Source organism: Vidua macroura, chromosome 11 (assembly GCF_024509145.1).
Source record: "Vidua macroura isolate BioBank_ID:100142 chromosome 11, ASM2450914v1, whole genome shotgun sequence".
Taxonomy (NCBI): domain Eukaryota; kingdom Metazoa; phylum Chordata; class Aves; order Passeriformes; family Viduidae; genus Vidua; species Vidua macroura.
The window spans coordinates 7061990-7078503 of NC_071581.1; the positions used below are offsets into that span (position 1 = coordinate 7061990).

General features: G+C 39.8%; 1 protein-coding gene across 7 annotated transcripts in view; it reads left to right on the forward strand.

Annotated features, from left to right (window-relative positions):
* The window catches only part of ANKRD27 (ankyrin repeat domain 27), a 55497-nt gene that overhangs the window by 19226 nt on the left and 19757 nt on the right, over positions 1–16514 (forward strand). For 6 of the 7 annotated variants that reach the window (XM_053987033.1, XM_053987032.1, XM_053987038.1 and 3 more), the window contains 14 exons: positions 3336–3466; positions 4447–4557; positions 5220–5376; positions 6888–7042; positions 7349–7408; positions 7502–7555; positions 7651–7716; positions 7795–7871; positions 8232–8353; positions 9251–9329; positions 10164–10296; positions 14855–14947; positions 15754–15881; positions 16336–16418. In XM_053987033.1, coding sequence (XP_053843008.1) covers positions 3365–3466; positions 4447–4557; positions 5220–5376; positions 6888–7042; positions 7349–7408; positions 7502–7555; positions 7651–7716; positions 7795–7871; positions 8232–8353; positions 9251–9329; positions 10164–10296; positions 14855–14947; positions 15754–15881; positions 16336–16418 — 1420 coding nt within the window. In that variant the 5' untranslated portion in view covers positions 3336–3364. The remainder of the gene's footprint in view (positions 1–3335; positions 3467–4446; positions 4558–5219; positions 5377–6887; positions 7043–7348; positions 7409–7501; positions 7556–7650; positions 7717–7794; positions 7872–8231; positions 8354–9250; positions 9330–10163; positions 10297–14854; positions 14948–15753; positions 15882–16335; positions 16419–16514) is intronic. The other variant, XM_053987037.1, reaches the window with a different exon arrangement.

Genomic DNA, 16514 nt, shown 5'->3' on the forward strand with positions numbered 1-16514 from the left:
TCCCCCTGACAGTGTGTGGTGTGTTAACAGCTTCTCCATCGCTGTCTTGGGGAGGATCTCAGCAGTCTGATCCTCTGCTGCTTGGACAGATACACGAATTCACCAAACTCAAGGCAGATGAAACTGCCTCAATGGGACAACTGCATTAATGAAAGCTTGATTTGGCAAGCATCTCAAAAGACCATGCCATCCACCCTCCCAGCTTTGCTATGTCCACTACCACTTCTAGTAGAGGTTTGTCTGACATGTTCTTGGAGATTTACAACATAAGAGACTTGATAGCTTTGCCAAGCAATCTAAACCATGTGCTTACCGTCCCTTTTGGAAGGTGTTCCTGATCTGTAACCTGAGCGTGTTTTCTTCAGTTAAGGCCTACTTCTTAGATGGGAAAAAATGCCCTTCACTGAAAGCTTGATCCACCTGTGGGGGGAAAAAAAAAATCTTCTACCTGCTTCATCCAGTTTCTTAGTTATAAATATCACTGCCTTCCATGGATTGGATTCTGCTTACAGGGCTCCTTTGCCTTTCTTACTTCAGGCTCTGCTCTGGTCAGTTTATCTGCTGTGATGAGGACAGGAACATCCAAAACCATAAAAAAAAAAAAAACATGTAGGACACTCAAGTCTTGCTGTGGCAAACTGTTTTTCAGGTTGCACATATATGTTCATACAGCCCTGTTTGGTGCTTGACTTACACTAAATTGTTTTTAGTTATTTATACTAATTTGTCATGGAGTCATGTTGGACTGCAAGCTGCAGTCATTAAGACTTGGAATTGTGGCCTAGCCAGGTGTTGAGCAGGCAGGGTGTTTTGTAGCTAACTAGTCCTGCCCATGAAGGTGTGTCTCAGCCCTGCTGTTGTGTGGATCAGCAGAGATGCCTGTGCTCCTGCAGCAGACCTGCCACAGGGCTTGTGCTACCTCTTCTCTTCCCTCTGCACTGGCTGAGGAAGGAGCCCACAGCTTGGACTTGGATTGCAGCTACCTGCCAAGAAATCTTTATAGTAATCATGTGGTGGAATTACTGGTGATCATCCTGTTTACACAGACATTGTGGTAGGACAGATCAGGGATTATAGAATTGGTTGGTCTGGGTTGGAAGGGACCTTAAAGCACATTTTGTTCCACCCCTGGCGGTGGGCAGGGACACTTTCTACCAGAGCTGTCCAGCCTAGCCTTGGACACTTCCAGGGATGGGGCAGCCACAGCTTCTGTGCCAGGGCATCAGCACCCTCACAGGGAGGAATTTCTTCTGTACGTTTAGTGCAAATCCACCCTTTTTTAGTGGGAAGCTCTTTCCCTTGTCCTGTCACCTGAGGCTCTTGTCTGAAGTCTCTCTGCAGCCCGTTTAGGTACTGGAGTGTGCAATAAGGTCACCCTGGAGCCTTTTCTTCTCCAGGCTGAACCCCCCACCTCTCTCAGCCTGTCTCCAGAGCAGAGGGCCTCCAGCCCTTGGAGCATCTTTGTGTCCCTCCTCTGGACTTGCTGCAGCAGCTCCATGTCCTTGTGCTGGGACCCCAGGCCTGGAGGCAGCTCTGCAGAGGGGTCTCACCTGAATGGGGCAGAGGGACAGATTCCCCTCCCTTGACCTGCTGCCCCTGCAGGGGGATGAGCCCAGGACATGGTTGGTTTTGGGGCTTCAAATGCAGATTCCTGACTCATGTTGAGCCCATGTTAAGCTGGACTTTTTCTAGGTTCGCAGTCTTTAATTATTCAACTTGGTTGGTGTTGTGAAGGTGTCAAAATGAGCAAACATTTTCTTCCTCTCTGTGTTAGCAAACTGCATAGCTGTGCTGGTGTGGAGCACTGACTAAGTAGTCTTTCATAGAAGCTCTTGGTGTTATTGTATGCTTTGAAAGCAGAGGGACCATTTTGTCTGGAATTGTGCAGGAAAGCTGCTTGAGGCACATACCTGCCACTGCCAGACTTCAGTGTTTCAGGCTGGGGTTGTCCAAGCTGTAGGTAACTGGTGATACCTTTATAGTGGAAATTACTTCTACTTTAACTGGTTGTGTTTGTGTTTAACTCCCTAAGGAAGCTCTGCTTGTGCCTGATCAGGGGAGGGACCAGAGCCTAGCTCAGTCAGGCTGTAGATCAGCTGATAGCATGGCTGAAACTCAAAGGCTATCTGGAATCCATGGGAATTTGGTGTAGTTTTTCCACCCCCTTGAACTGCCATACAGGGAGATCACACTGGGCAAATGATGTGCTAGGAGTAACTCTGTATGGGAGGAAACAGGGGGATACTGATTGTGTAAGGGTGGTGTGCTCAAATTAAAGTCTCTAGCTGTGCTCACCCTTTCTTGCTATATACAGCTGAAATTGCACGAGGAAATCATGCAACTTCTGTTGATTACTAAGGAAACTTGCATGAGGGGATAGATAGAATAAGCTTGCTATTTAAGCATTTGTATGCCTGTTAATCTCAATTCTTGTTTAAAAAGCATAATTCTGAAGTTATTCCAAGAGGGACCTCTTAAGAGTTTTTCCTGCCCTTGTGTATGATGTGTTACAGAGAACTGGAATTGAGGAAGCAAGTAGGTGAAGGTCTGATTCCTTAGGGATCATCTTCTCCAGGGCACTGTGACACCCAATAGCAGCTTTTCCAATGTTTAGAGGTTGGACTTTCACTCTCCAGTTGCTCTTTTGCTCTGTTTAGCCAAATGTTTCTTAGCAATCTGACCTCAAATCACTGAGGCTCTTTTCATGGGAGTAGAGATGACCACAAATTATGATAAATTTCACGGTGGCTTTTCAGTTACGGCATGGATATTCATATCTCCTTGGTGTACCTCTCTAACTTTCCCTGGAAAGTTGGGGATTGCCTTACACGAGGGTTTCTGTTACACTGTCTGGGTGTCTCATTGGTGTGTGTGAGTAGTCCTTTTACAGGTGAGTTTTAAGACTTCCATGAGCACAGTGCAAAAGCATCAATGTCCCGTGGTGCAGTAGAATCTGCTGTGAAAAAGCTGTTAATTTGTCTCTTGGCTTTAGACCTCAGCAGGAGAAGTTAGTTTGTATATCAAAGTGGCAATAATTTTGATCTTAACTTCTCCTCTCTGATATTCACAGTTAGACCCCAGCACCTGGAAGGCCTAAGGAGACATTGAGGATAACTGTGTGATTGGAAAAGTATAGTCATGAAAAATATTCTGTCTGAATAACTCTAGGTAACTGTAGTTAGTAGTTAAGCAATGCCATTGGCTACTTACATCAAGACCTGAAACTGCTTTTTTGTTTGGACAAGGAGAATCAAACTGCCCCTAGGTGTTCCCAAATATTATGTTTTAATGGATGCCATGTGTGGTACATCAACCATTCTCCATATGTATTTTAGAACATCTCCTTGGAATATCTGAAGTCCATATGGCTATGTATGATGAAGATATCTTGAAAAATCCCTTTTATTTGGCCATTCAGAAGCGACGTCCTGATCTATGCAGCAAAGTTGCAGAACTCCATGGTATTGTAAGTATGAAAAAGTATATTTAAAAGCTGCTTAGTAAATAGTAGCTATTTGAATTTATATCATATGTCTGCTATGAAACATATAAAGATTATTTCAAGCCTACAAAACTTGAAAATGAAGCAGAACAATTTTTAGTTTAAGTTGCACATTACTTACTAATATGGACCTCTTGATGTATTGCAAGGTAGTAAAAAGCTAAGGTTGGTGTTGTTTCTAAACTCTACAGGAAACTTATTTTCTTTTCAATGAGTTGAAGTTACATATTCTCTCACAAGTTTATAACTTAAATGGGATTGACCTTTTGAGATGCCTGGTGGACAAGCAGTTACTCATTTGACAGCGTTTTACACAGCAAAATAAAGCTATTAAACTGACCTGGAATAAAAACTCCAGTCCTTAATATTTACTAATCTAAGTATTTTGCAATTAATTTTCATTCACAATTAAGTGTGTAGAGACTCCATTAAACACAGAGGTTATTGTTACCTGATGATAAAATTTCTTTCTTTCTAATTAAGAATTTGTCCCAAATTGCCAACATGTTGGTCTAAACCCAAGATGTTTATCTTAGATTTTTTTCTTTCTGATGGATTTTTGAGTTTGGATATATACTTCACTTTTTTATTAGCTGCTTAATTTTAAGTTATCTGTTGCCATTTGAAGTTATTTGTGACTGGTGCTAAGTAACTAAAGATTTCATTTACTTCCCTTAATATTGTTTGCTTCAGTTGATCTCTCAGCCTTTTTCAGATCAGTTACTAAGTGAAATTTCTGGGTTAATTATCAGACTGTGTGTCTAGAGATAACCTCTCCTTTTTTTAAATTTTTTTTTTTAATAAAAGCAACTGTAGTTCCTGTATGTTTACTTTAAATATTTAAAAGCCCGATTTAATTGCTTGCCTCATAAGGAGAAAAGGTATTGATATATAGCTGGCAATACACAGCATTTCTCTCTTAAGCATGATTTAATTTTTTTTAGGTGCTAGTTCCATGCAAAGGAAGCCTTTCAAGCAACAGTCTTTCTACCTGCCAGTTTGAATCTTATGTTCTGAAGCCGCTGGAAGAAAATTTTCAAACCTTAAATGGAAAGGTATTTCTGTTTGATATCTGAATGTAGCTTGGGGACACTCCAGTAAGTGATTCACTGCTGCTGCTGACTGATTGTGTGAACTAATGGTTACAGATGAGGCAAGCAGGGCTGGCACTGCATAGGATCCCAGGTTTTTTTCATTTGAAATTTTGCAGTACAGTCTGAGAGCTAAGGCATACAGCTTGCACTAGAGATAATTTGCAGGCTGCCATCAGGATTTTCCTGTTCCAGATGTTCTTACTGGAGTTGCTGGGAAAAGAAAGCCAGGTGTGAGAAATACACAAAAGGTGTGGGGTATTTTTCTGAGGCTGGGATTAAGTACTGATCTTAAGCTGTTGGGGTTTTTTAATTTCCTTTCTACTAAAAGTTCTCTAAACTCTGCAAACAAGACCTTGGTGATTGTCTGAAACCTCCTCCAGCAGTAGACTTGTAAAAGAAGTGGCCATAAGCAAGGTTCAGCCAGCCACTACACAATGAAGGAGCCTTTGTTTCAGTGTCAACACAGCATGAAAATGTGAAATTTCTCCAATTTGGCTCTTTCTTGCCTTGCAAGTTTCTCTGCTCCCCTTTGGCAATGTAACTATTTTACAGGCGAGGTAGAAGCCAAAGAGAACCTTTTTTCTGGCAGAGTTTCACACCTGATCTGCTCTGTGTTGTTTCAGGAGATCTTCATCCAAGGAAACCTCATCATTCTAGGAGCTGGTTTTAATTACACCCTCTCAGTACCTGTTCTCTTTGAGGAAACCTTTTACAATGAAAAAGAAGAAAGCTTTAGTATATTGTGCATAGCTCATCCACTGGAAAAAACAGAAAACTCAAGTATGTATTGGTGTCAGTTGGGTGGCTGCCTTTGCACTGTGAGCAAGTTTGATGTAGTTAATAAATGTGCTCATTCTGGAAAGTGTTGGCTTGGTTAAAAGCCCTTGGCATTTATGAGCTTGCTGGGCCAGATGTTGGTGTGCTGCTGCAGAGAAATACCAAGTTGCTCCCAGCAAAACTAGTGCTGAGACTGGGGCATAAATCATGTAGAATTAAGAATTATCTGTGGAATACTAAATCCAGCATCATTTTTCTTAGCTGTGCTCAGTTTAGTGCTGACTGCTTAAAAAAGGGATTTAATCCTAAATGTGATAGTCTGTGTCTTGAGATGCAAGGTGGATGCACAAATAACTGGAGAGGTAAATTCTTTCATGATCACTTTGTGGGGGGATAGAGATTGGGTGGCAGAGTTAGGTAGCAACCTCCTGATGGTGGCCCAGCTTATGAAGTTGAATGTCTCAATTTTTGTCCTGCACTGAAAGTGCTCCTTAAGGCTGTGACACGCTTTTCAAGACTACAGTCAATACTGTGAATGTTAACAACATGTCCTTGTGAACTTGTATAACAATCTATGTTTACTAATTAAGAACAGAAGCTTCTTAAGAAGCTTAGAAGCTTCAGCTTTTTCTGAAGTAAAAACATTAGTCTTCCTAAATGAATAAGAACATTTGAAACACGTGAATGCATAGAGAAGTAGTACTAGGATAGTGAAAGTAGTACTGTGAGGGAAGTATGGAAGGCTTTAAAAAAAATAAAAGCCCAGCTGCCATTCATATAGCCTTAAATTCTGTAAGTGTTAATGTATATCTCAAAAATTATTCATGTGCTATTCTTTATAGCCATTACTGAATATAGTCATATCGCAGTCTTTCAGAAGTGAAGTAGCTTCTAATTTCAAAAATAATTTGAAAAGAATTATTTAAGCCTCTTATTAGCTGGCTGCCTTTGACTGAAGATGAAAGATTTGCCTATAAATAATTTTTGGAAAAACAGCATAATTTCTAAGTGAGGGTTTCAGTTGTTTTATTCAGAAGAAAAGTGGCTTTGCTTTAGTGTTTCTTCATGTAATTTTGTTCTCCCATTCAGAGAAAGCGTGTCTAAATAAAGACTAGCTTATGTAAAAGTCCACGATGGGATTTTTGCAGCTCACTTAAAGCACCCTGACTTCCTACATGGTCACTCTGTCAACACTGTAATGTGCTTTTCTTCTGCTTTCCAGTTTGACTTACACAACTCATAAGCTGAGTGCATGTGGTAATAAATTATCCCAGTGTAAAAAATAAGCGAAATCTGATTTAGCTATTCCAAATAAATACTTGACATAAAAAGCAGGGGAGCCTGCTCAAATGTGATGCATTAAATTCTTTTAATTAAAGGCAATACTTCTAGTTAAAGGTGCAGTGAGCTGAGTTCATGTTTCAGTGCACACAAGGTGACTGTGTATGTAGGGACAAAATGTATTTTACCATGCATACATATATTAAGCCTATGTGTTAATTCTTTTGTTTCAGGTGAATCTACAGCTTCATCAAACTCCTATTCTCTTAAAAACATTGACGATGTTAGAGAGTTCCTGGGAAGGCACTGTGAGAGATTTGATAAATACATAGGATCTTTCTATAGAACATTTAAAGAACATGAAAGGAAAAGCCTCCGCCACTACATAGTCAGTATCTTCCTTCCTTATGTCTAATTTGCTAAATATAATTAGCTTCACTGGTGCTGTTATCTTTGCCTTATTGAGCTTTTCTGTGTCAGAGTAGCCTAGAGTTGTGAAAGGGGAGGAGGGAGAAGTGGTAATTCACATTTAAGAATTTCACTGTCTGAACTGTTTAGTAAATGCAATTATTATTGCTAAAACTCTTACCATACTGAACACTTTTGAGACAGGGAAGACTTACATTACTTAAGCTTTGTTTCTTCAAGTCCTATTAACCTGAATCTGATGGCTTTTATCTTTTATCTCTCCTAGGATTCTGTCAATGCACTTTATACCAAATGTCTGCAGCATCTTTTGAGAGATTCGCACTTGGTAAAGACTTACTCCCCTAAATACATAGTACAGTGTTACTTAAGCAATAAATGATCTGACTTGCTCTTCCTGTTTATGGCTTTGCTTTTCTAGAAGATGCTTGCAAAGCAAGAAGAGCAGATGAATCTGATCAAACAAGCAGTTGAAGTAAGCATCTGAACTGAAGGAAAATAGCAGCAAAAAAACAGCAAGCTGTTTTTAATTCTCCCTTTCCTGCCTAAAATACTTTTTTTTTCCTACAGATGTATATCCATCATGCTATTTATGATCTAGTTTTCAAATATGTGGGGACGATTGAGGCAAGTGAGGTAGGTTTTTTTGATTGCTACATGCTAGTGATGTTCATCTAAGGCATTTAAAAAAACTGTTGCTTTTCTATTAATTAGGATGCTGATTTTAATAAAATCACAAGGAGCCTTCAAGACCTGCAGCAAAAAGACATTGGAGTGAAGCCCGAGTTCAGGTGAGAGAGATGACTATGGATTCTTGAAGAGTCACTGAGATCCTGTCTTAAATAGGATCATGCCAGCCAAAAAGTGGTTTCCTTCAGACACTAGCAAGTTTTTTTATACTTTCATTTGAGATGTAGAATCAAAGCTTTGCAAGTGTCATATGAGGACAATCTTTGCCTTGATGGTTGATTCCTTTACTTGTATGTTTTTAAGCCATCTACAGGATTCAGAAATGCAGGTGCATTTGGAGTAGAAGTGGGAATATTTTGGAACCATTCTTCAATTCAGCTCTGAATAAATTAAAACTTGGGCTTTGGACATCCTGCAGAGGAACTCTATATGCTAATAATTCCTTTCTAATTATTTTGTAGTTTTAATATACCACGTGCAAAGCGGGAACTGGGTCAGTTGAACAAATGCACTTCCCCTCAACAGAAGCTACTTTGTCTGCGTAAAGTTGTACAAATTATTATGCAGTCTCCAAGCCAAAGAGGTCAGTAATTAGTCAATTCATAATTTTAAATTTAACCAGCACACGCAAAGCACTTCAGTGTATAAACAACTGTTTGGATAACTCTTGTGGATGAAACACAGTTGAGCTGGAGTCTCTAAGGTCTCTGAACAGAGCAGAAGGGAAGGGAAGTGAGGTAGATGTATCAGCACCAGTTCCTGTGGGCTGAGGTGGGGTACTGGGTTAGCTTGTGTATGTTTTAGCTTGGACATGTAGGAAGCTCACATCTGCCAGGAACCTGAGGGTGATCCATTTTAAACACTGGAGATTGCTGCTGGATTGTTCTTGTGTATTTGTCTATGCTCCCCTTGCCATCTTGAAGTCGATACTCTTGAGATGCATCTTCTGCAAAATGCAAAAGATGGGCGGGGCCAAACAAATGTGCTGCTGTGGATTGCAGATGTGAGTCTGTGATACAAAAGCAGTCCTCTTAACCTGGCACTTACTTTATTTCACTTGAAAAGACAAGATACTTCTACAAAGCAAATAGAGTAGCACAGTGAACTTATGCTTTCCCTACTTCATCTCTTCTTTTCTCTAGGAAGACTGCTGGGTTGTGGAAAAATATACCAACTTTGATCATAGTCTTTGCCCTCAAGAATTTCAGAAATCTTGAGCTAATGCTGTGGCTCTTGCTGTGTGGGAAGGGAGGGATGCTAGTCAAATACTGCAGTGTGTACTGCACAAACTGCATCTGTGTGTTGGCTCCTGGCAGACTATTTCAGTAAGAGATTGAGAGCATTTGGAGGCCTGCCCTGGACTCTCCATGCATTCTCTACTAATAGCTGGCCCTTAGTCTTAAGAGGCAGAACTTCAGAGTTATTGCTCCTGATTTGAGCCATTACATGACTAATACTAAATGTGAATTCTTTTTTTTAGTTAACATGGAAACCATGTGTGCAGATGATCTTCTCTCTGTTTTGCTGTATTTGCTTGTAAAAACAGAAATCCCAAACTGGTATGTAACTGTTTTAGCTATATAGAACTCCTTCCTACCATCTTGTGTAGTGCTGCTGTAGGGTTAAATGTTTCTGAACATACAGTTATAACTTACTGAAAGTGTAAGAAGACCTGTTGAAATGCAGAAAATGTATTACAGGACAAATAGCAAAGCTGTGTTATACGTGTAACTAAATGAAGGAGCTATCAGGAACGTGCCTTTGTTTTGATTCTCAGCCTAGAAAAAAGTTGTAGTGGGAGGCCATCTCTCAACCAAATCTGTGTGTCAATACAGCCTTCACAGAGTGGTTCTCTTTCATCTGTGTTGGGACCTGTGACACCTTTATGCATTTTTATCAAGATTTGGTGCATTTCTTACAGAGAAACGAGGTGTTAATGTTTAATTACTTCCTGCTAGCTTATGCCATTGTCTCCTCATTTTCAGTAAAAGTCTATCTAAACCTTCCAGCTGTATCTGATCTGATTCTCAGTTCTGCTCTGTCCTGGATCTCTGAGATCAGCGTTTGGCCTTTAACTTGCAGCTATTACTGTGGTGCTAATGGTGCTGGAAACATTGCTTCACTCACTTCAAAGATGTTGATCTCCCATTATTGTCCTTATCCTTCTATTCCTTCTATCCAATTGATAACTCTGCACTGACTATATAAGAGACAAGTAGAGATCTGATCACTCTGCTAGCTCAGAACAGCCATATTGCTGGCCTAACAGCCTTTTTAGAAGCTTTTTCCCAACTCGCCCTTTTGTCTGCCTGGATTGCCTAAGAGGAGCTGCAACGTGCCATGCTAGTGTCTTATTTTCAGTGGTTCATAACTTTTAACTTTTTTCTTTCCAGGATGGCCAATTTGAGTTACATAAAGAACTTCAGGCTCTGCAGCTCAGTGAAGGATGAGCTGGGGTACTGCCTGACCTCCATTGAGGCTGCAATAGAATACATCCGGCAAGGCAACCTCTCGGACAGATCAACAGTAAGCTACTCTTAAACTCTGTCAAATGCCTGCTTGATGACTTGTAGTACCATTGTGGGTATAAATCCAGCCAGAGGATACAAATAACTACCATAAGAATTTCCTTTTTTTTTTGCTTAAAAAAATGAGTAGAGGTAACTACCTGAAGCAAATGCTAAATTTACCTAAATTATTAGAATGAAGTCCTAACTATGTGCCAATATTTTTGTTCATTGCATACTTCTTGAGGAAGTACTTAAATGTCAAGTCTGCCTCTATATATGGTTAGAGGGAAAATGACAGCACTGTTTTCTACAGATGAGTCTCCAGTATGTTTATCTCCTGTTGGTACTCTACCATGATTGTGAAAGCAGTGCAGTACTTGGGAGCAGGCACAGCTTAAATTTTTGTGTAATTTAAAAAAGCTTAACTGTGCTAGCAGATTGGAGATAGCAGTGTAATTTAGAATTATTCAGTAAATCTTCATACTGGAAGAATTCCATGTGTTTGCAGCGTGGGTTACAGTGCTGCACTGAGTTGATGGCTTACTGAAGGGGGGTGCAGGGGTGTGATAAGGTGCTGTTTGAAGGTCAATGTGGCTCTTGGGATCTTTGACCTAGCAGGGGTAGGAAATCTGTGGATGCATGAGAGATTTCCTGCTGGGCAGCTAGACCTGCTGTCAATCTGGTCACATCCCTGCAGGCCAGTCAAGGGTGATGCTGACATGACTTTAGAGACTTCTATAATTTAAGAACTTTGTAGATTATTTAGTCAAGAAATCTAGTCTTACCACTCCTGTAAAATTTTCTACTATTGTAAAACTAGGTTTTCCTGAGCTGATGTGGACATCAAAAGGAGTGAACGTGGAACCAGAGTGAATTCAATGTATCTCAGTCTGCCCAACTGCAAAGCCCCAGAGTCTAACTGCAGGGGCCAGAACAATGGTTCAGTGTGCAGGGCTTGGGATGGGACAACCTTGGGCACGGTCTTAAGGAGCACTTAATGTAACATTTTGGCCTCTTGCTATTTTTGGCTTTGTCTTTTTCTGGGATTTTTCCATGAACTTGTGCAAGTTTGTTTTGTACACTTAAAAAAAAAATCTAACCAACACTTTCATATTGTGCAAAAAGAGTGGTATTTCTTGTCTGTAATTGAATTCTATTCAAAAAAATAAAAATCTTAGTTTAAAAGAACAACCTGCTATATGATTTTGCTTCCTGTAGTCACTTGGCTGTCATTCACAATCAATATACAAAGAGCAATGCTGGTGCTCTGAAAGAAAACTGAAACCAAAGTAGAATTGTCTTCCACAACAATGCCAGCAAACTAAGATAGAATATACTGCTCTTACATTTCTAGAATAAAGATTGTTTCCTATTAAATGCCTGATCCTATCTGTCTTGGTGTAGTTAAGGATAGCAGCTTTTATACTGGGATTGCATTCAAATGTTGCAACTTAAGTGCCACTTCCATTAAGGTAATATAGTTCTTTGGGAGGCACCTGTCTTAAAAGATAAACTATATATATCTGAGAAGTCTAAATGAGGAATTCAGTGTCTGCATCATGAGAAGAGCAAGCCATTAGTCTTTCTGCCCATACTTCAGCTGGATCAGCTCCAGACCTAGAGAACTGTATCTCTTTAGGGTGAATGTGCAACACAAAGTCCTCTTGCATTGCCTTTCCTTGGAGTCAGCCTGGCTGGAAGGCAGCAGGACCTGAGGATGAAGTGAGGGACAACTTGCCCTTAACACAGCTGGAAAGGAAACAGCCAGACCACCCTTTTCTCATGGGCAGAAGGTGGCACACTATGAAAAGAGACTGAGGTGGAAATGGAAAAAGAATAGTGAGGAGGTGGAGAAGCATAGCTCTCACTTCATAAAGTTGCCAGTTGAGATGTTTCCTTTAATCTCTGGTAAAGGGAATGAACTTTGAAGCAGGAGCAGCTGTCATCTTGCTGCCCTATGATTTCCTTCTCCAGATTGTGCTGGAAGGGGGTGTGGGATTGAAATGAGCAGGAGCATTGCTGTGCCCTGGGGCTTCATTACAGCCCCTTATGTGGTTATGCTTAATTTTATAGCTGGCTTCAGATGGAGCTGCTGGCAGCTGAATAATGCTGCTGTCCAATCCCTAATGAAGATTGCTCCAGAAAGAAACTCGGCAAGGGACTTATGTACCCTGAGGGATAATAGGCACATTCTCACCCTCCTGTCAGTAAGTGAATTGCACTCAGGAAGTTCTTGCCAAATCCCTCCATCCAAGGTCATGCAAGTCCTTGTGAGACACTTTGTGGGGAAGAGAGGAGCCTGTAAAGCATGAGAGTGTCAATTTTATTTTCTGAATTGTCAACATTACTCAGTTAGAGTTGCTGTTAATAAGTGTTGGATACTAGCTCATTCCTATGCATAGCTAATGTGTAGTAAGACTCTGAAGTTCAGAGGGTTTGAGTGAGGTATAAGAAAATAGGGAGTCAGAGCCAACCATGAGGGAATAGGCAGCATTTGGTTTCATGTGTGGGAAGAGCTTCAGATGGGGAAATGATCCCTACTCCCCCTCCCCACCAAACACTTTATTAGCCTTAGTTTGTGTTCAAGAGTTCTTTTCCTGGCTTCTGCCGCCTGTATTTCCTCCAAGTCATCAGTTTTAATCTGTGAGAATCACTTGGGATAGATCATTACAAAGGTACACTCTCATAAGTACAAATACTTTCTTTTTCTACACACTGTTGTATTAGATAAAAAAGGTCATTAATGTTTGGGTGTGTATTTTCTAAACAACATACTCTTAAAATACCTGAAAGTCTCACTCCAAGCAATCTCTTTTTAAAAGAAGTACAAGTTCTTGGCTGTAAGTAAAGCTGATACAAGTAAGTTCTGACTTTGAAGGCCCAAACTTGCTTAATCCTTCAGTGAATATCTTATTCTCATCATTCCATATTTCACTACTGAAGATATGTGGTTTCACCTGGGCTCTTTTTATTCTGATTTATATAATAAATATATAATACTGCTACTTTAGGGTTGGTGTCTCTCGTGACTTTCTTAAAATCCACTTCTCTTGAAGATGCACACTGTGGAAGGAGCAGTTCTAAAACTACAGTAGTTCTTGCTAATGGTTACTTAGATTCTCCACAGTGAAAGTATAAAGCTGTCTGTGAGCATCCACACTAGAAATTCTGATTAGACATTAGGAACTTGTACCAGCAGTTAAATTTTTGATCAATTATTTCTTAGGGAAGTTATTCCTGTTCCTAGTGAAGAATCTATCCAAGGAGACTAGTGTTATATGCCTTGTGAGAAGATATGCTTGGGTATCCTTAGCTAAAGTACAGAGATTTGAAAAGATTGGTGAATATTTGTCACCTTTGTGTATCTAAATCCTGTGAAGTGCAGAGAAGAACTTTCATCTCCAGATCTCACAAACATGTTTTTAATGACCTTATTTGCTGAACTCTTCTGGGTTTTTTGGACAGCTTTTTGAGAGGCATCTGTGTTGATTTTGAAACATGAATAGTCTTAATTTCTAGAAAGTCTGAATCAGGTGATGTTGTTTATTTGCAGTATATGGGGCTCAAATTTTATGCTGACTTACTAATGTAAGAGCGGAGTCAGACTGGTTTTACTCACTTACATCTGGTCTTGACTGACTTTAATTGCAAAAGCCATAGCCCAGATCCTAAACTGTTGAAGTTTGCCTGATACATGGGTGTGTGTCTTTAATGCAGTGGTTTTCTGTTTTATGGAGGCTGAAGTCTTTCCATTTCTGGAGAGCCACTATCCTACAACAGCACCTCTGCCAACCATAAGCAGCTGTGGGTCAGAACCAGCCACATGCAAAAGTTTCCATTTGCATTCTTAGAAAGTGTTTTCCTTAGGTTTTTGTTTTATTTCATGGGAGGGTCAGTGCTGCCGCCTCAAAATCTAACTCCACTTAATAATTTTCACTTGGCTTTGGAGACATTTATATTCTTTAGTGCATCCTGAAGTGTATCTTTAGCTGTCTCTAAGTGCTGATGCAAGGGTTGCAGCTGTATCTGCTTAGCTCAAACCAAGTAGGAAATCTATACAGATGGATCTGCTGCAGAGCAATGCTTTGCCTAGTGCAATCTTCTATTTTTCAGCCAGCAGCAGAGAGTTCAGAATTCTTTGAGTCAGAGCTGTATCTGGGTCATCTTTTTTAGTGGCCATCAGTAGACATGTTTTATGTGAATTTGGCTTAATTTCTCCTCTTGAGAAAGCTGTGTTGTACCTCTTACAGTTCATTCTGTCTTTGATATGCATTTTTTAGTTTTGCTGTGTTCTTTTTTAGATGGTACTGCCATAATTTCATTAATGTTAATTCACAGTGAATTTCAGTAAAGGGATATTCTGGTGAACATCTACTTATTATTTCTATGGGTGCCCAGTTTTTTATGTCTCAAAATCTTAAAAGTGAAACTGATTCAGATTTCACATGTGTCTGATAATTCATACATAGTAAATAAGTGTTTAATATTCTTTAAAGTTAATTCCACTGTTAGGGTTCTGCACTTTTGCCTGTAGATGACTGTATAAATAATCAATCTATCTGTTTTATTTTCAGGAATCTGAGAGTCTGTGTGACAAGCTGCTCTTAAGACAAAGGATGAACTTATTGTCCCAGATGTCTGCTGCACCAATAGACTGCTTGTTTAAGGTTAATAACTTTTATGGCAGAAATATGTATGTATTTGCACATTTCATGTTTATAAGCCTCCCTTTCTGAAGTTTTCTGGAAAGTAATGAAGGGTTTATTACATTAGTACTGTGAAATGTATTTTAGTAGATGCTAAAATCTACTCTGTCTTTTGAATCGAGTACGTTTCTGTGCCAAAGCCTTGCTAACATAATATAATCTTACAAATTTCAGTACATATTATATGAAATATAGAAGCAAATGAGGATGAAAGGCTACTGCTGTTGGTATTGTGTGGCCCATTTAAATAACAGATGTGATACTGCTTGTGTCTCACAGCTTTTAGTACTTGAAATTGGAAGAGCTTTCGGAAATAATTTAAATGTAGTCACCTGACAGTTACTTCATATTATCTGTTAATCTCATACTGTCATTCTAAAAGAATTTTGCCTATACAAGGACACAAAGCAGAGCTCCTAATTATATGTGTTCACAGCTTATGGCTGGAGACTTAGTAATTTTATAGACATGTTTTTGCACAGAGGGAGCTCAATTTCATGATTGAATCTAAAGAGGACAATAGGAATTGTTTTAATTTTTTTATAGAAAGTGAAGTAAGCCAAGAACAGTTTCTTTTTAATACTGAATGCCCTTGGGGGGTTTTGTGCTGTGACATTGTTAATTTCTGCTTTCTAATGCTTGACTACGTCTTTCATAATCGATTCCTTTCATTTTGTGCTTCAGTAAATTACTCTTGGCTTTTTTGTCTTAAAAGGAGGCCTTTTATGTTGGTTTCTCATTCTCTCTTTTCCCTTTTTTTTTGGTAGCATATTGCTTCAGGTGATCAGGAGGAAGTGGAGCGGCTGCTAAGTCAAGGTGACAGTGATAAGGACACTGTACAGAAAATGTGTCACCCGCTGTGTTACTGTGACAAATGCGAGAAGCTGGTTTCTGGGTGAGCACTCTTCACCCCACAAATGCATAGGAAGCTGTGTAGAAGCCTTTATCTAAGATTTGCTTCAGGAAGTATGCTGCTTTTGCTTATAGAGGAATTTGGGAGGACTTTGGGATATAGTAGAGAACATGTGGGTGTGTGTGGCTTGAAAAAACAGAAGAAATATTGGGAACCTACAGAATCATTTGGAACCCACCCATTCTGTGATGGAGCCTGTGTGGGCTTTGGTAAACATGGTGTTTCTTCTCTTGAATCAAACTTACAGATCTGGGACTAACCCATTTCTCTTAACAAAATGTAAAGTTCTGTATGGAATAATTTGTCAATATAAAATTTGTCAATTCAAAAGTTCCAAAATCAGTTTTTTGCCATCCTTGGCAGCTTTTCCCTTTCTCTCCTCCTTCCTACCACCACCTGGGTAATTAAGCTGCTTTCAAACCATTGTGTTTTGAAGGAAACTGAATGACCCTTCCATTATCACCCCCTTTTCCCGAGATGACCGGGGATATACACCGCTTCATATAGCTGCTATTTGTGGTGAGTGGGCTTGCTGTTCTTCACTAGTGTTTCCTCTTCCTTTTGCTTTTGTGTCTTTATGTCAGCCTGTTTCCCACCTTTGGATTGAAGTTGGAA